At 40.9% G+C, this 20,126-nt stretch overlaps 2 protein-coding genes across 2 annotated transcripts; both read left to right on the top strand.

Annotated features, from left to right (window-relative positions):
• The first annotated feature begins 144 nt into the window (after positions 1 to 144).
• On the top strand, positions 145 to 2,817 carry lg4h15orf40 (linkage group 4 C15orf40 homolog). The gene is made up of 5 exons (XM_049575162.1): positions 145 to 467; positions 1,615 to 1,744; positions 1,827 to 1,954; positions 2,335 to 2,501; positions 2,631 to 2,817. The coding sequence occupies exons 1-4, from the start codon at positions 252 to 254 to the stop codon at positions 2,422 to 2,424; spliced, it is 564 nt and encodes a 187-aa protein (XP_049431119.1). The 5' UTR covers positions 145 to 251; the 3' UTR covers positions 2,425 to 2,501; positions 2,631 to 2,817.
• A 13,574-nt stretch (positions 2,818 to 16,391) lies between these two features.
• cart2 (cocaine- and amphetamine-regulated transcript 2) lies at positions 16,392 to 19,536 on the top strand. The gene is made up of 3 exons (XM_049575165.1): positions 16,392 to 16,605; positions 18,163 to 18,246; positions 19,335 to 19,536. The coding sequence occupies exons 1-3, from the start codon at positions 16,483 to 16,485 to the stop codon at positions 19,440 to 19,442; spliced, it is 315 nt and encodes a 104-aa protein (XP_049431122.1). The 5' UTR covers positions 16,392 to 16,482; the 3' UTR covers positions 19,443 to 19,536.
• Positions 19,537 to 20,126: the final 590 nt, after the last annotated feature.

The following is a 20,126-nucleotide window of genomic DNA, read 5'->3' as shown; positions in this document are numbered from 1 at the left end:
ATATTTAGAAAGAAATTAGTGTGACAAATTTATGGAAAATATTTTTGAATAAATTCTTTATATTTCTGTATTTTTTTTATATTTCTACATAATTTTATATTTTTAGGCATTCCAACTGAAAATTATCAACAATTTAAAAAAACCCGGAAGTTTATATTTTGAAAAGCGGAAGTCTCAATGTTTACATGGTTAGCATTTCTGTTCCCTGTCTAAGCTAACAGCTCACAAGCTAACAGTTAACAAGCAGGTGGATGTTTTCCCGGTCAGGTTTATCTATAATTCTTACACGGTTATCTGAATCTGTTCAGTCGTTCAAAGCTGTGACGTTAAACCGTTTATCTGACGTCGTCCCGGTGCTCAGCCGCCCGTTAACCGTCCTCTCCCGGTGCAGACTGCCTCCTCTGCCCGGTGCTCACCGGTTAGCAAGTTCCTCCAGAAACAGACCAATGCCCAAAAAAGAGAAAGCGGTGAGTTGTTAGAGATGACACTGTTAACACAGATCACATCGACACTTTAATTCATTTATTTTCTCATCTGTTGCTACATGTTACACACGCTGTTAACCAGCGGTGGATGAGTACGTTTATCTAACTATGATACTGTGGGCCTACGTAAGTTGTACTTTACTTAAGTATTTCCATCTTCTGTTACTTTATATTTATAACGTTACTCCACTACACCTCAGAGGGAACTACTCAGATCTGTTACTTAAGTGAAAGTAGTATTACAAGAAAAAGCCCTGCATGAAAAACTTCACTTAAGTAAAAGTGCAAAAGTAGAACAATAACATATCATTGCACTATAATTTTTGATTAATTAGTGTGTTTATCACTGAAATGTGGAGCTCATTTTTTATAATGTATATAGACCAGAAGTTATTCATTAGTATAAATGTTGCATGTGGCCAAGGTGCAGCTGTTTCTGTAAGTGTAACTATAAATGTTAAGTGTCACAGCATTGGAACAGCTTCAGATCTGTTCTCAGGAAAAGTGCTCAAGTAAACCTGCTTTGAATTCCTTAGACTATAGCTACTGATCTATCAGCCAAAACATGAAACAACTCATAGGTGAAGTGAATAACATCAATAATCTCCTTACAGTGCAGTGTTTTGCTGGGAAACTGTGGGTCCTGACATTCATGTGGATGCCACTTGTAACGCACCCAACCTGGGAAATGGCATAGAGGTCCTGACAGGTCAGAGACCCCTACCGTAGATTGGATTTGAGTCTGACCTGTCAAGGCATGGACACAGGACCTCTGGGTGTGTTCTTTAGTGTCAGGCACCAGGGCGTTGGCGGTGGGGTGGGGTACCGGCACGTGCCAGGGATGCTTGATCAGATTGGCATCTGCGGAAGGTCGATGCCTTGAGGTCTTTGTGACTTTCCTCAGTCCTGAGCAGCTTTTGCCGTGTGGCATGGTGGTGTGTCCTGAGGGGAAGCCACCGCCATCATGGACAGACCCATTGTTTCCCAGCAGAACACTGCATTGCAACAAGATGATCAATGTTATTAACTTCATCTGTCAGTGATTTTAAAGTTGCAGCCAATCAGCGCAGTTCAGTATCTGTATCGGGGTATATACTACAACTAACCCTCCATACTGTTAAACCACCAGGTGAAAGGACGGCCGGCTGCCAGTGTAGCAGCAGAGGCAGAAGCTTCCTGTCCAGTGGCTCGAGACAAAAGTGGAGCCGTCACCATAACGGTGCACGCCAAGCCCGGCTCCAAACACAGCGGCATCACAGGTCACCTTCATACTATGTATAACAATAAAGCTGCTGTTGTGATCACCTAGACGACAACATTTTTGTTCTTCTACTCTTGCAGAGGTTTCTGCAGAGGCGGTGGGAGTTGCCATCGCAGCCCCTCCAACAGACGGAGAAGCGAACACAGAGCTTATACGCTTCCTGGCTGAAGTTCTGGAGCTGAAGAAAAGTCACATCTCTCTTGACAAGGTTACTGAAACTTATTAACACTCACAAGAGACAGTTTTTGATCTCATGGTGTATAAGCTGTGTTCAGACTGAAGGTGAGGGATATTCTAAATGGAGCATGAGTGAATGAACAGACACACAGATTCAGTCAGTACATTTACATGACATTAGAAAAAATCAATTTATTGTGTCAGTCAGACTAAAACCAGACTTTTAAAATACATTTAAACATGTTAGTCTGACTGAAACTGTACTAAATCAACTCCCTCCCCTTCTTTATCCTATTTTTTTAATGTCTTTTTTGTCAGCTGCTTTACCTCATGTGTCCTACCACTTTTATCCATCCTCCTTTGCAGCATGTATCCTGCCTTGTTTTACCTCCTTTTTCCTGCCTCTCACAGGGCTCCAGGTCCAGAGACAAACTCATCAGAGTGGACTCCTCTCTTAGTCCGGAGGAGGTGTTGAGGAGGCTTAGACAGGCTGCAGGCTGACAGGAGGGAGAGGGGGAGGTGAATGGAGGCTGACACATGCTGCAGGGCCACACACAGGAGGACAGAGGATGGAGGAGGTTCTTATCTCGTTCGTTTCACCTGCAAAACAATGTGAAGAGTTTCAGTGTAAAAACAAATTTATGGAAATTAAAAATAATACAGGACCTGTGTGTCTCATTTCGTTTTCTTTTATCACATTCACATAGGCCTTCACAGCTGGACCAGTATGGCTACTGGGAAACCTGGAGAAAGCACAACATCACCATGGAAACAGACTGATCCACCAGTGAGCAGGAGGCGTGTCCAGTGCTGGAGAGATGTGACTGGATATGATGTTTATATGTTGAGATGTCTGGAATGACTCATGTTTGTGATATTTATTTAAATGACTTTGCTTTAAATAAACAGACTATGAATCTGTGTGATTAAATCTTGAATCTTGAATATTTTATTGAAGACAAGCAGCTGTAACCAAGCAGTAGATGGCGCTGTGTCACTGGCTTCACTCTGGTTTATACACTGATCAGCCAAAACATAAAGCTACTGACAGGTGAAGTGAATAACATGTCATTACAATCCAGTGTTCTGCTTGGAAAATCTTGGCATTCATATGGATGCCACCTGATGTGCTCCACCCAAACGCTCAAGTGCTTCCCCTCACATGGCAACCGCACTCCCTGTGCCACACAATCAGCTTAGTAATGGCCTGAGGAACGTGACAAAAAGCTCAAGGTGTCGACCTGGGGCCTGTATCACGAAGCAGGATTAATGTCTTAGCGAGGTAACTTCAGGGTTAACCCTGGGTTTTCGGTCTCACGAAGCCAGTTCAGTTCTTATCGCGGTAGATCACCATGGTAACTTACTCTGAACGGCTATCCTGCTCCGGAGCAGGGTAAGTTCAGGGTTGAATCTGATCCTATAAAACGCACCACCCACTGGCCAATCAGCTGTTCGGAAAAAAATGACTCCGCTGACAGAAATGCAGCCCAGTCATGACGGGAAGTTTAATTCATTTGATTGATTTTGATTTGAAAGTTTATTTTGAACATTAAAAAAAGAAAAGAAAGCAACAACAACAGACGATGAAAAGGTTGTTCAAAAAGGAGTGGAAAAAGTCGAACTTTCATCCCACCCCTTCATAAGAAAGAAACTGATCATTTGCGGACACTTAATAGCACCATTAATTAGTGCCAACATTTTGTTTTGTTGGAGGAAATGATCCCTGTTAAAGATAATGGGCCTAACTGACAGCTTTGCTGCTGGAAGTGTGGAAAGTAGCCTATCATGTCTACACTTCATGGTGTTTGAGGGATTTTCCTTTTTGTTTTTAAAGAGGGAGACTAGGTATATTTTTGCGCAGCTGTTAAATTCTAACACAGCTCAATATCAGGATGATTTTATTCAGACTATCAACTTGGTGCTGATATGATTTTATTGTGGCGTCAGCTTTAAGCCTTATTGTAGCATGTATAACGTTATGACAAAGAAGACCAGTTTATCAGACGCAATGATGTTAGACGATAATTGTAATACACGCAATTCATCTGCGCAGCATTGATTTCATGGGATTCAAGGGTGTGATCAGTGTCAGATGTACAGGTACAGGTACTGTAGCTACTTGAACCAGTGATGAGTAATTTAACCTACACATCATTTTATTTGCTACCTTGTTTTGTCTTGATTTTTCCCTCTCTCCTCCTCTATTTCTTCGTTCCTTACCCGTTTCTTTTTCTTCTCTATTATGTGATTTCATTGATGTTTTGACAGGGGAATTTCTTTGATAAGCTTTTAGTGGCTTCTAACCTCTCCAGCACTTTTCTTTTCTTTTTCCTGTAAATGTTATACTGTCTGTTTTTAACATTATGTGAAAATAAACTAATCTAAACTAAAGCTAAACATTAGTCATCCCGTTATGCGTTGCCACGCATGTTTCCTCCTCCTGCAGCTGCCACGGTGTTGGCCTTTTCTGTAAAGTTGCTTTTCTCCTCCTCATATTTTAGTAGAGTTAATCTCTGATCCTCACGAGAAATACCTTTTTCCCCTCACATACGGCGCTCAGTGAGGACGCTCAGTGACGCTGCGCTTCTCTCATGATTGTGATTGGTCCGCTGCGTGCGCGTTCACGGCTCTTGATAAAGCAATCCTGGGTTGCTGGGTTTATCCTGATTGCCATTGTTAGGGTTAGTCAACCCAGGATAGGTCTGGGTAACCCAGGAAAGGTTGATCTCGCTTCGTCATACAGGCCCCTGGCCTCCAAATTTTCTAATTTATCCCAATCTGATGGAGCATCCGTGGGATGTGCTGGCACCACACTCAACTCAAGTTTATTTATATAGCCCTTTAAAACAGCCACAGATGAAACAAAGTGCTGTACATAAATAGACAAAGCAACACAGGGACATAAAACAATTAACAGGAAATAAACACTAAAATAATTGTTTATTGTTTTTAAAACAATTTAAAAACAATAAATAAAACAAACCATAAAACACTAAGACAGAAGCAGAGTCTCATACGGAGTTGAAAGCCAAGGAATAAAAATGGGTTTTTAGACAGGTTTTAAAAACCCACAGGACTCAGGATATGCCTCTAACGCTCTGGTGCCAGAAAACCACTAGACACTCCCAGAGTCCATGCCTCGACAGGTCAGAGCCAAGTCCGATCCAAGGAGGGCCCACCATGGATCAGGGGCACCAGCATGTCCCACAAATGCTCGATCAGACTGGGATCTGGGGAGTTTGGCGGCCAGGTTGATGCCTTAAGCTCTGTCACGTTCCTTGGGCCTCTCCTGTGCAGCTCGTATTTGGTCTCCACCAGTGTTTGGGTGGGAGGAGCACATCAAGTGGCAAAGTTAGAGCCAATTAATGTTTTTTTTTATCCCACAAACAACTAACAAAACATCGACATTGATGCAGATTAATTTTATGTTTATTCTCTAATCAATTATTAGAATATTGTTTAAGCTCTAGTAATAATATACTAAATATTGGACTTTTTTTATTAACAATAATCATTCATGTTGGCTAAAATGTGGCCAATGACCAGGCCCAAATGGAATCTGTGAATTTTTTAATTGTTTTCAGTTTTTTGTTTGGATTTTGTGACAATCACAATATTCAATTCATTCAATTGTTTTTGATCACAAATAACCTCGCACAGTACATTAAAACCTAACATGACCTCAAGCAGGTGAAAAGAACAACTTAGTAGTACTAAATACTTCAATAAAACAAATTAAGTATTTGTTGGAGAAGTCAATCAACAAAACGTGGGACACGTGGCCATTAAAATGGAAGGTTCAGTATGGAGCAGAGAGAACCAATAATACTTTGCAAATCTCTTGACAGTAAATCTTATTTTTGACATTTCTTCTCACTACATTACCAGCTTTGATTTTCATGCTGTCTGAATACAACACATGACTGTCACACACGTGCACAAGGAGTCTGTGGCTCAGATTCCATACAGGCCTGCTAATGAACACACTGTATGAGTTTCCTATAAAGGAAAAGGAGTTAATTAAACATCTTAGATGGAGGTTGGTGGGGTGTATGAAGAGGCAGCACGTGCATACTATATTCATGGACTTACCTGACAGAAGCCTCCCACTCAGGGCTTCAGGCTTCAGGGCCACAGAAGGTCCCCGGGGCCCCGTGTGATCCAGCAGCATGTTCAGACTCGTTATAGTGAACGCCACTTAGCAGCTCGTGTGAAGTCTGTGGAGAAACAAGTTTTAAAAAAGCTCATTAGCATCAGTCATCAGAATCTGAGGATTGCCGTGAATTAGTGGAGCGGTAATGAGCCGGTTTCTTAAAAAGCTTCAAAGAGTTGGAGAGCTGCGCAGGATCAAAGCCTGGACAGATAATGACTCCTTATCAAACATCATGAAGCTTCGTCCTCAAACTGCTGAGTTGTATTTCATATTCCAAACAGAGTTTCTTCCTGTCAGGGACTGTTTAGTAAGAGTGAAGTTTGTTTTTACTGTCACTGAGAACATTACATAACAAGTACCTTGGAGTGGGCTGAGGGGAGTTTGTTTTCAAGTTTGACCGTCTTCATGCTGCTAACTCAAGTTATTTTTCATGTTGATCCAGGATCAGCAGCTTTACGTCTGCTGCTGAAGCTCCTGTCAAGCTGGAGGATGTTCAGGCGACGCGTTAAGCCTCTGCCCGCTGGACGGACACTTTCCCTCCTAAATTTCAGGGATTTATAAACATAAATCCTCTTCTCCATGTCGGGCGCTGGAAGATCTCTCTGGCCAAGATTTCGGACAGGCAAAAATGTTACATTTACAGGCTCTGTAAAATAAAATGCAATTAACAGTGATTAAAATAGTGAGGCTCCACACTCCTCTGATGAAAAAACACAAATCAAGTAGAAATGACGCAGCCTCTTTTTTAGTTGTTTTGCATCTCTGTGGTTGTTTTGTGTGTTTCTTTGTGGTCATTTTGAGTCTTGTGTTGTGCCTCTTTGTGGTCATTTGTGTTTCTTTGTGATGATTTCGCATCTCTGTGCAGTTGTTCTGAGTCTTGTGTTTCTTTGTAAATGTTTTGTGTCTTTTTGTGGTCATTTTGAGTCTTGTTTTGCATCTTGCTGTGGTTGCTTTGAGTCTTGTGTCTCTTTGCAGTCATTTTGTATGTCTTTGTAGCTGTTTTCAGTCTAATTTTGCATCTCTGTGGTCATTCTGAGTCTTGTGTTGTGTTGCTCTGTGGTCATTTTGCATCTTTGTATGTTCTTTTGGGTTTTTTGTGGTTGTTTTGAGTCCTGTCTTTTGTCTCTTCTATTTTTTAGTTTGTTTTTAGTTGTTTTTTTGTCTCATTTTGTATCTCGTTTTGTGTCTTTTTACTGTCATTTTGTGTCTTGTTACATTCATTTTGCATCTCTGTGGTCATTTTGAGTCTTGTTTTGCATCTTGCTGTGGTTGCTGTGAGTCTTGTGTCTCCTTGAAGTCATTTTGTATGTCTTTGTAGCTGTTTTCAGTCTAATTTTGCATCTCTGTGGTCATTCTGAGTCTTGTGTTGTGTTGTGTTGTGTTGTGTTGTGTTGTGTTGCTCTGTGGTCATTTTGCATCTTTGTATGTTCTTTTGGGGTTTTTGTGGTTGTTTTGAGGCCTGTCTTGTGTATCTTCTATTTTGTGTTTGTTGTTTGTCTCATTTTGCGTCTCGTTTTGTGTCTTTTTACTGTCATCTTGCGTCTTGTTACATTCATTTTGTATTTCTGTGGTTGTTTTGTGTGTTTCTTTGTGGTCATTTTGAGTCTCTGTAGTCATGTTGCATCTCTGTGGTCGTTTTGAGTCTTGTGTTGTGTCTCTTTGCAGTCCTTTTGTGTTTTTTCGTGATGATTTCGCATCTCTGTGCAGTTGTTCTGAGTCTTGTGTTTCTTTGTAATTTTTTTGTCTCTTTTTGTGGTCATTTTGAGTCTTGTTTTGCATCTTGTTGTGTTGCTTTGAGTCTTGTGTCTCTTTGCAGTCATTTTGTATGTCTTTGTAGCTGTTTTCAGTCTAATTTTGCATCTCTGTGGTCATTCTGAGTCTCTCTATGGTCATTTTGCATCTTTGTATGGTCATTTGGGGTTTTTGGGGTTGTTTTGAGTCCTGTCTTGTGTCTCTTTTGTTTTGTGTTTCTTTTTTGTTGTTTTTTTGTCTCGCTTTGCGTCTCGTTTTCTCTGCGGTCGTTTTTAATTTCGCTTTGCATCTAATTTTGCATCTTTGTGGTAATTTTGCATCTCTGTGATCATTCTGTTTTTATTATTGTTTTGTGTTTCGTTGTGGTCGGTTTCTGGTCATTTTGAGTCTCGTTGTGACCACTTTGAGTCTTATGTTGTGTCTCTTTGTGGTCTTCTGTGTTTCATTGTGGTCGTTTTAGTCTCACTTTGCGTCTCGTTTTGCATCGATGCGGTCGCTTTAAGACTCTGTGGTCTCTTTGAAGTTGTTTTTAGTCTCACTATGCATCTCGTTTTACATCTGTGTGGTCGTTTTGTGTCTCTATTTGATCACTTTGAGCCTCTTTGTGGGCAATTTGATTGGCTTTTCAACAAGACATGCTAACATCACTTCATACGGAGGCTCTGGCCCCAGAGACAAGTTCAGTAATCCATTCATGCCTGTCTGTTTGTAATTTTGCAAGACATGCCAAAGGTAAAATATTCCCTTAGTTTTGTGAACGTGGATTTCATCAACTGGTTTCACATCAGCAGCACAGAAACCTCTGAACTCCAATTAAAAGATACCACAAGGTAATTAGCCACCATACAGATGTGATAAAGGGACACTTGTTGATGGAGGGAGGTTGCTTAATTTGATTTAAGTGTGATTGAGCTGGATTGCTCTGTCAACATGGGGCCTGCAGGAAAACTGAGAAGATGGAAGAATGAAGGTGCAAATCTCACTTTTCTTGTGTTAACTCAGAGATTATGTGGCGGAAAATGTTTGTTTCTGCCCTGCCTCGTTTGTCACTCTTCATTTTGTTTCAGATAGCTCTTCAGCCTCGCTATCAGTATAGGTGAATCATTCACACTACCTGATGTTAGAAAACAGAACAATCCCTTTACAGATGGAGACGATAAGAGAGAGCGATGAATATGGAGGAATACCTGCAGTGTGAGTCACATCGCAGGTAGCTGGGCCTTTTGCAGCTGAATGTAGACACATTTTGTTTTGATCTGACAACAGAGGGCCGCATGTGGCCCAGCTCTGGCCCAGGTTTGGCTACCTTAGGGTTAGGACTAGGACCAGTTCAGGCTGAGAATCTCCTCCAGTTAGCAGCTCTAAGAGACTTTGGGGCAGTGTTGGCCCTCATAATTCGACTAGTTTACTTTGGCAGTTTTGGGTTCTTTAATCACAAGTCTGGAAACACTGTGTGCCTGACATAATCACAAAAAACAAAAGGGGGCATTCTGGAGACCTTTGGGATTGAGGCACTGACAGTGTCTCCACAACATCACTGCTCCGTGTCCTGTTTAGCAAACTCTTTATGCATGCCATCACTTTTCTCTCTTCTGTTATTTCCTGTCTCCTTTGTAGTATATTCTATCATAATAAAGCTACAAGCGTCCTCAAAATAAAACTTAAAGGGACAGTTCACCCCCAAATCAAAAACACATATTTTTCTTCTTACTCATAGTGCTGTTTATCAGTCTAGATAGTTTTGGTGTGAGTTGCTGAATGTTGGAGATATCAGCCGTAGAGATGTCTGCCATCTCTCCAATATAATGGAACTTGATGGCACTCGGCTTGTGGTGCTTAAAGTGTAAAAAGAATACATTTTAAAAACTAAACAGGAATGTCTCATTCCAGAAATGATGACCCAGTAACTCATGCAGTAGTAATTCACAGACCTTGCTGTGAGCAGTTTCATGTTGGAACTATTTTCTCTCTACTGCACTACACCTGCCAACTGTATCACCGCGCAGAAGGAAGTGCGCATCTACTGCTCGTTCACCTAGCACCACTGAGCTAGCTATTTTTACAGCCAAGCCAAGGAGGACGCCATTAATGTTTACAACTAATGCTGAGCCTCTCATCCATGAGTAGATGCACATTTCCTTCTGCTTGGTGATATGGAAACTGATTATAAAAGGGTAGGCGTAATAAGCTAAGGTTCAGCCTACACCTTTTTGGTCTCATTTTGTTTGTATTTTGGTGTAATGCTATATTAGCATTGACTTCAAGTTTATTTGTTGTTTTCTTTTCTTTCTTTTTTTTCTTTGTTGTATTTGAGTCCGTATTTTGAAAATGACCGAAATAAACTAACTAACTAACTAAACGAACTAACTATGGTTGGCAGGTGTAATTTAAAGAAAATAGTTCCCACAAGAAACTGCTCACAACAAAGTCTGTGGATTATCTTGAGTAACCAGGTCATGATTTCTATAAAGAGACACTGCTGTTGAGATTTCCAAATGTATTTTTCTGGGGCTCTGAGCACCACAAACCAAGTGCCATCTACTCCCACTATACAAGACAGAAGGCAGACATTTCTATGGCTGATATCTCGTAAGTAGTATCTAGATTGATAAATAGCACTACAGATAAGACGAGAAATACGCATTTTTGATTTTTGAGTCAACTGTCCCTTTAAGAAAAAGAACTCCAGAACAAAGTGGAATTTGGGGTTCTTGATGACTCCACATTTCCTCAACTCTCTGCAGATAAAGACACAGGAGCTCCCTTAACTTCCTCATCATTTTAAAGTTTATACTGAGCTTTAGTGGGGCTTTTTCCTAATACTCCAGCCTTTACCTGCCTCACTCGACTGATAATCCATCTCAGGGAGGTAAGGATGCATTTCTCTTTACAGTGATCCAACACAGGCAAACTGCCCAAACAGTAATCCTTAAATGAAAGACTCAAACATGACTGCTTATTTAAGCAACTCTATGTTGTAAGGAAACTCAAGTTGGTGGCTCAACACGGAGTTAAGAGAAGAAGAGTGAGAGAAAGAATGGCCCAGAGCCCAACAGGGGATCAAACACCCACAGAAGAAGAAGAAAATGATCAAAAGATGCAGAGCTGCATCCTGCTGCAGATTCTCTTCTCTCTGCGGTGAATACCCACAGCTTTCATCCTCACTTTCACCACAAGTCAGCAGTATTATTTTTCTTTTTTTTTTGGGTGGCTGGGATGCAGAGGATGGGGTGATGGTTTATGGGGACATTTTCTCACACTGATCCCATAAAGAGACAATCACAAACCAAATCGTGCCCTGGAGCCGGGCAGAACAAGGAATCGGGTTTTAAACCTCTTACCTCACTTCTCTCTCTGCAGGTTTATTTATAGTGGATTTTCTCAAACAGCCCGCTCGCCCTCTGGGAGCTGACATAACACACAGATTTAATGCTGAGACCATTTTCCTTGTTTATTATCTATTCTGTGCGTGCCCAGCGCAGGCTTCACGTCAGCACAATGCTCTTGTTCTCACACTAATGCCTCGCTGACAACAGGAGGATTTGGACGCTGCATCTCTGAGCCTGCAGACCGGATGTTTACCCACAACAATCCGCTCAGTCTGTGGTCGTAAATAAAATGTCTGAGATCATCACAAAGTTAAAACAAAATCAGATAGCAACAAAGATCAATTATCACCAAATAATCCAGTTTCCTTTTAGAGTCTCAAGAAAGCTTTGGAACAGAAGGAGAGCTAAAACAATAAAGTGGGACTCCCTTTGCTTTTTTGTTCAAGATAATATTGTTACATAAGTAAACACTGAATGAAAACTACAGCCATGACAGCAACGAGTGAGGCTACACTCAAGAGACGTGGTGCTGTGAGCTGAATGCTAACATGTTGGGGCACCCCTGTTAAATGTTAACACTCAATTAAATGGGCGTTATTGGTGATTAACAGCCTCACAGCAATGGCTTAGAAGGGGCCTGCTACACCTACTAGTAGATTTAAGCGAAGTGGTAACCTCAGGGGACTAAAAATTGATGCCAACACTAGAGTAATGGCTATCTGGGGTTGGCTCCAAGAGTGAGTCGATCCACATAGACCCCCATGTCAATATTAAACATGTTTACAGCCTGGTACAAAAAACGGTTTTGGTCTCTATGGCTTATTTCAACGTTCATGACAACTGTACTGAGGGGTGACTTTATATAACTCACCTGTTTACATTTTATCAAGGATTAAAGTTACGCATAATTAAAGGTGGGGCTGCTTTGAGTGACAGGCTGTCTGCGAGGTGTCAACACAGTCTAAGAGTCAGATCCATCATTCAATCCTCCACAGCTCCACCCTGTCATCCAAATATCACTTGTCACTTCTGACTCAAAAAAAACAAGCTGACAACAGATGAAATGCCGAACTCAGGGCTTCAAAATTAAAGACGTTCATGGGCAGTGATTAGCGTTGAAAGTTCTTGGTTTGAACCCAGGATGAGAGAGCCCTTCTTTGCAGAGTTTGCATGTTCTCCCTGTGTCAGCTTGGGTTTTCTCCAGGTACTCCAGCTTCCTCCCACAGTCCAAACACATGCAGGTTAACTTGTGACTCTAAACTGTCCGTAGGTGTGAATGTGAGTGTGAATGGTTGTCTGTCTCTATGTGTCAGCCCTGTGATAGTCCGGTGACCTGTCCAGGTTGTACCCCGCCTCTCGCCCAATGTCAGCTGGGATAGGCTTCAGCCCCCCTCCGCGCATCCCACAGGAGGTTGGGGACTTGGAAATTAAGTGGTCCATGTTCAAAGCCTCCATTGTGGAGGCGGCTGCTAAAAACTGTGGTCAGGCGGTCATTGGTGCCAGTTGTGGTGGCACTGCTGGTATCTCCGGGTCTTTGAATTGAGCATGAGATGGATAGGCCGTTTTGCCCAGCGTTCTGCAGTGATGTGGGTACTGTGCTGGGCCATCATGGTGAAGAGAGAGCTGAGCCGGAAGGCAAAGCTTTCGATCTACGTCCATCTATGTCCCAACTCTCACCTATGGTCATGAGCTCTGGGTAGTGACCGAAAGAATGAGATCGTGGATACAAGCGGCCAAAATGAGCTTCCTCAGAAGGGTGGCTGGGCTCAGCTTTAGAGGGTGAGGACCTCGGATATCCGGAGGGAGCTCAGAGTAGAGCCGCTGCTCTTTCATGTCAAAAGGGGTCAGTTGAGGTGATCCGGGCATCTGATAAGGATCCTCCTTGGCGCCTCCCGTTAGAGGTGTTCTGGGCAGGTCCCATGGGTAGGAGGCCCCGGGGCAGACCCAGAACACATTGGAGGGATCACATATCTCATCTGGCCTGGGAATGGTTTGGCGTCCCCCAGGTGGAGCTGGAAAGTGCTGCTGGGGAGAGGGACGTCTAGAATACTTTCCTCAGCCTGTTGCCTCCACAACCTGGCTTCGGATAAGCGGTTGAAAATGGATGGATGGATGGATACGAGCAGAAAATGGAGATTCCTTGTGAAAATGGAAGTATATGTTTAAAAGAGGCGATGCAGGGTAAAATAACACACCATCCTTGAACGTCCAAACAGACACAGGAGGATTCCTAGCACGTCATATTTTGACATGTAGGTCCAGTGACAAAGCAGAGAATGCGTTTAGGTCAGGGTGGCTTCGTCCATTATTTCATACAGTTTATAATTTAAATGTAAAAGTCAGTTGAATTATAAAAAACTACTTCCTTGTATGGATGGATACTGCAGCCATTGACTTCTTGAATCTGATATGACCTTTAACATTAATGAGAAGTCCTTTAATGTGAAGACTAACTTGTTGTCTTGGCGCGTTCTGCTGTGGAGTGTCCAGGTTTGACCTCCTGTGTAAAAAGAATAACCATGATGTTATCAAGCAGCCCGTCTCTGCAGTAACCTGAACAACAGACCTCCATGTTTGTTTACCATCAGTGGGGCGGAGGGTTTTAAGATGCAGCTGCTCAGTGACTGTCAGATGGGTTTAAGTTGTGTTTGCATGAAGCTTGGGGACATTAATACCTTCATCCCTCCGCACTAATATGAAATATAAATAGAAGCACCGCAGGGGAGGAAATATATTCAAGTGTGTTATTTCCCCTCCACTTCTTTAAAGAATAAATACGAAAAGGAAATTGGAAAACTCTTCGCCTCTCGTCTCTTACACAGATTCATTCTGGCAATTTGTCTCAGAGATATTGCGCTTGTTTTCAGGCTGGAGGGACTCTTATCAAAACAAATCACTTCATCCATAAGCAATCTGCTGGTTTCTGCCGCGGATCAATGTCACAATGAACAAGGAGACACAGGAACTTTCATTCTTAAACTCACAATAGTATTTATCAGAGACCACACAGTGAAAATACTAGGTCCTGCATTGAAAATGGTTATTTAAGAAGCGTATATGTTCAGACTGGGTAATTCTGACTCATGCATTAATGTAAAAGCAGGATTTTACTGTTGTTGCTGGTGGAGTTTATTTAGATGATTAACTAATGATTATTTAACTTGCAGGGCTGCTGGAGGGGTCGTGGGAGTTTGCCCATCCACTCTACATGTGTTACGTGGACCTGGAGAGGGCTTATGACCACATCCGAAGGGGAGTCTTGTGGGGGGTACTGATATAATACAGGGTACTGGGGTCACTGCTGTGAGCTATCCAGTTCTTGTATAACCAAAGTGAGACGTTCTCGGTGAACCCAGTCTCGCTGTGAAGTCGTCGAAATCCAGTGCTTGGGCAGTGACTTGTAGCATCAGAAACCAACAAAAAAAAAAGCTGTCTTTTAATGTCAGCATGATACGTGGCCAGTTGCCATTATAGTTTAATGGCACTCAGCAGCGACAGGGGGAAACACAGTGGGACAAGGACGAAAGTCAAGGTAGCGTAAGTCCAACTGTGGCAGGTGAGAGGGGTGGTGGATGGGTCCAACAGACACAGACTTTCATCTGAGTGAACAAAGTTCACGTCCCGTAAGATTCTAAAGCCAAACCCTTGTTCTTTTTTTTCTAAACCCAACCATGAGTTTTTGTTGGTGAAGGAGAAGACACGTCAATTTGCGGTCTTGTACCGACATAGTGCGTTTATTTTGAAAGAGACTGAATGTAAACGTCAAATTTCCTGTGAAAATGGAAGTGTATTTTGAAAGAAGACAATGCACGCAACAGGCAGAACTTGACACGGCGTCCCAGAATATCAACAACCAATGCACTCAGGGTACCTTGCACCTTACCTTGCATCTCTGCTTTTCGCAGATGATGTGGTTCTGTTGGCTTCATCACACCGTGACCTCCAGCATGCACTGGGGTGGTTTGCAGCTGAGTGTGAATCAGTCTGGTTCTCCACCAGAAAACAATTGCCTCCAGGTTGGGAGTGAGTTACTGCCTCAGGCAAGGGAGTTCAAGTACCTCTGGGTCTTGTTCACAAGTGAAGTTAGAATGGAGCGTGAGATGGCCTTGCGGTTTGGTGCGACTTCTGCAGTGATGCGGGTGCTTTGCTGGACCGCCATGGTGAAGAGAGAGCTGAGCTGGAAGGCAAAGCTTTTGATTTACCAGTCCTTTTGCGTCCCAACCCTCACCTACGGTAATGAGCTCTGGGTAGTGACCGAAAGAACGAGGTCGCGGATCGGGTGAGGAGCTTGGACATCTGGAGGGAGCTCGGAGTAGAACCACTGCTCCTTTTCCTCAAAAGGTGGTTGAGGTGGTTCGGGCATCTGATCAGGATCCTCCTGGGTGCCTCCTGTTAGAGGTGTTTTGGCACGTCCCACTGGTAGGAGGCCCCGGGGCAGACCCAGAACATGCTGGAGGGATTACATATCTCATCTGGTCTGGGAACACCTCGGGGACCCCCAGGAGGAGCTGGAAAGTGTTGCTGAGGAGAGGGACGGCTCTGCTCAGCCTGCTACCCTGGCAACCCGGCCCTGGATAAGTGATTGAAAATGGATGGATAGATGATTATTATGGATTAATCTGCTGATTATTTTCTCCATTAATGAATTGTTTGGTTGGTAAAAACAGCATCATGATGACCCAGAGCCCAAATTGCGTGAAGATTCTGCAATTATTATATTATAACAATTATTTCTAAAACGTGAATTCAAGTCCTAATATTGTTTTGAATACAATTAAATATCTGATTAAATTATAGATGTCAGATAACATAGAATTTTTTTGGTGAGCTGACTGACCTTAAATAAATTGTAAACTCATCTAATAATCTTCTTATGTTATATTCTATTGTAACTCAGATGGATAACTCTCATCTCAAAGTTGACAAAACTTTTAATCACTTGTTTATTGACGTATTTAGTTAAGAATAATTATTGGACATGAAAATATCATCACAGACTAAATAACTTATTATTTATCTTTTATTTTATTATTATCTTTCATCTTTTATTTTTTTCATGTTTTTGTTTTTAATAACTTTTTTGTTTGTAAATCACGGATAATAATAACACATTTATTTATTTATTTATTTTTATTTTATCAATTAATCATCCAGTCACTATGAGCCAGTTACGTCAAAACCGTGACGTCGTCCGGAGGCTGAGGAGGGCGGGGCGCATCCAAACATCCCGCGCGCGGCGGGGCAGCACGCGACAAACAGCTGGAGGAGCAGAGAGTGAACGCAGCTCGCGGACTCGCGGCACTTTGTTCTCCGTTTTTTGGCACCATGTGGGCGCGAGCTGTGCTGTGCGCGGCGCTGCTGTCCGCGCTCTGCCCGGCGGGGAGGACGGAAGCCGAGAGGGACGAGAGAGACGTCCAAGACTACCACTACACCAACTCCAACAGACTGGTAAGTGACCCTTCCTCAGAGTACTGAATACTACTGAGAATACTTTGAACAAATACTTTAAATACTGTAAAACACTGCAGCCTGTTTAAATATTACAAATATTTATTTTTCATCTGTCTTTATTTGTTTTCTGTTTTAGTTTCAGCTTTATCATTTACTCAGTTATATTAAATATTTATATGAAATATTATTTCTTTCAATGTCTAAACCATAAAAAAATTCATAGATAATAACAATACCACTATGTATCAATAAAATGGTAAATAAGTATCCAGAAGATTTCTGTTTTTTATCCCTACACTTTATAGGACTGGTGTTTCTATTTTTGTTAATATATATTTAATATATTATGTAAATGGTCACGGTAGCCTACAGTGTGTCAGCTTTTCAGTAAACTGAAGTGATTTAGGACCAAATGAAGATGGTCGACTATTTATTTTTGAAACATTTAAAGCTGCAATGATTAGTCCGTTGATTGATTGTCGATATAATTGATTAATCATTAGTCATTTTTCATTAAAAAACACAGACATCTGTCTGTTGTCTGTTTCCCCAGTGTAAGAAGTTTTATTATATATATATTTCTAATATAGTTATTGTCCATAGGCCTTTTTATGTTATTGTAAACTGCACTACAAATTATTTTCAGGAAATTACAACATGTAACTGTAATATTTCACATTAAATTACATTATTATCACCTCACAGGCTTTTACTGTGATATTTAACTAAATTCAGAATTTTTCTTGTGAAATTCATGCAGGTAAATAGAGTAATTTTACAGGAGCACACTGCTAAATAACAGTTATATATGAAGTTTAACTGTGAGATTACAGTGAAATACAATAATTATACGGGAGCATATTGTTAAATCACAGTAATCAAATGTCCATAAACTGTGATGTTACAGTTAAATTTAGTAATTTACAGCAATGTACTGTTGAATCAGCGATGTAAAAGGGTTTCAACTGTGAGGTTACAGTTACATATGGTAATTTCACAGAAGCATACTGCTAAATCACAGTAATATGCAGGCGTAACTACAGTGAGCTCACAGCTGCTACAACAATTTACTGTGAAAATGAACAGTGATATCCTGTGATGCAGCTAGCAGTCCGTAATTTACTGTTAATGTGTATTTTATAGTGTGAATATTTTGGGCTGTTGATCAGACAAAACAAGACATTTAAAGATGTCACCTCAGACTCTGAGATGGGCATTTTCAGTATTTCCTGAAATGTATGGACTACATCATTGACGTGTTTATTATTGAGTCATGCAGTGCAGTAAAAAGTACAATGTTTCCCTCTGATGTGTTTTGGAATAAAAGTATTAATGATTAGAAAATGCATACACTAAAGTAAAGTACAAGTACCTCAAAACTGTGCTTATGTAAGCCCCACAGTACTTGAGTAAAAGTACTTAGTTACTTTCCACCTGCAGGTGTTTGTAGCCGATTTGATGTAGTAAAGATGTTAAGCAGTTATTTTTAACTGTTGTGAAGATGGAGGGGTTTGTAGGATTCGAATGAATTCATTATTTTGTGCGTGTGTTCAGCTCGGCGCTCTACACGAAGTGTTGGAGAAACTGCAGACTAAGAGGATTAATCCCTGGGAGAAGAAGTATGGACAGGTCCCCTCTGTGAGTCTCACACACAGCAGATAGACACACTGTTACACATATGAAATAACATTAATAATAATCTATCATCAGTCTGACAGGGAGTATGGATTCAAAATCAGTGTTGGGTCCTGATTTGTACACTTCTTATTTTCTTATCTTAAAATATAAATCCTGTTAGCTCCACCTTTAACGACCGCAACAGTAAAGTGATTCACACATTAATACATCAATAATTATAATACAATAATATATATTATTATTCATAATGAGTACTTTTACTTTTGGTACTTTATGTATATTTCGATTTTCGGACTTTTGTACTTTTACCGAGCAAATATTTTGAATGTGATCACAGCACTTCTTGCAGCACTTTATGTTACTCAAAGTGAGAACACACTGGAAGCTGCTCTAATTCATAAGTTGACTGGCACCTGTGTGTTTAATTGTCACATATCATATATTTTATATGTAATCTGTAAATCAAACTCTTTGATATGTTTTAAAAACACTCACACTGGTCAGTTTTCATAGCACATTGTTCATACTTAAGTATATTTATTTATCTATACATTACTGTTTATATTATATATTACTGTTTATTCTATAAATCACTCTACATACTACACTTAACTTTTTGCTCGTCTTGTTAGATGCTACACTGCATTTCGTTGTCTCAGTACTTGTACTAAGCAAGGACAAAACTGAATCTAATCTGACACCAATGTTGTTGGTCTGCAGTAATGTCTGTGTAACACAAGGTGGCGCCTCATACTTTGATCATAACATTAAAACTACTGAAATTTTAACATGCATGAGGAATAATCTTATTCATTTATAAAATAGCATCAAATATTTATGTAGATATTAAACTGTTTATTAATGCAGTACTGTACTTACATACACAGCACTGTATATTGATAAGGTTTTTAATTTTTGTACTCACATATTCACCACAGTCTTGGCAATGAAGTCATAGTGCACAGAGTATCTGTTACCTCATATCAGATCGGGGCTCATCAAAATATCAATATTGTATGGATATCATGATATGCAGCGTCTCTTCTCTAAGTGTATACCTGAGGTTGTGTGTTTCTGTGTGTTCTCAGTGTGACCTCGGGGAACACTGCGCCGTCAGGAAAGGATCTCGTATTGGGAAGATGTGCGACTGTCCTCGAGGAGCTTTCTGCAACTTCTTCCTGCTGAAGTGCTTATGAGCCAATCAGATCCCCAAGAACAGCAAGAGTATATTTTAAAATGTATATATTTACAAATATATATATATAAAGTCTGACGTTATGTAAAGTAGCCTTTAGAGTGGAATAAATCCTTCATCAACATGTGTGTGAACATGATCTGTTCGTCCAGTTGTGTTGTGGCATTAAAGGTGTTTTCTCTTTCCAAAGACTCCTCTTTGTTTTACTGCCTTTTAAAGTCTTTTTTTTTTTTTCATATAAACAAGGTGTCAGTCAGGGTCAGGTTTGATTTCGAAAAACATCATTTGCAACAAATCACATCTGACCTGTTTCAGGTTAAATTAAATTCTTAGAACTTCGTAGGAAACTGGAGAAATCTTAAAAACTGTCAGAGACAAAGTTCATCTCCTGGGAGCTGTGGTGCTGTAACATCAGTTTAATTGTCGCCCTTTAGATTTCAGTGCATCAGGAACATAATCTGAAATAATTAGTCAATTTATTACAGAAAAATAGAGACAAACAGGAGGAAAAGTCTCATTAATCTGTAAAGGTCTGTTCCTGCGGCGCCCTCTTTAGGACATATACTAATGAGACCAAGAATTAATTTTGTTCCCTCCCTGAGGCCTGACAGATGAACTGAAGCAGAGCTGGTAAAAAGGGAGAGTAATAAGCCTGTGTGATAGATGAAGTCTTACAGGGCTGAAA

Source organism: Epinephelus fuscoguttatus, linkage group LG4, assembly GCF_011397635.1.
Source record: "Epinephelus fuscoguttatus linkage group LG4, E.fuscoguttatus.final_Chr_v1".
NCBI classification, from domain to species: Eukaryota; Metazoa; Chordata; class Actinopteri; order Perciformes; family Serranidae; genus Epinephelus; species Epinephelus fuscoguttatus.
This window is presented reverse-complemented; position numbering and strand designations above follow the sequence as displayed.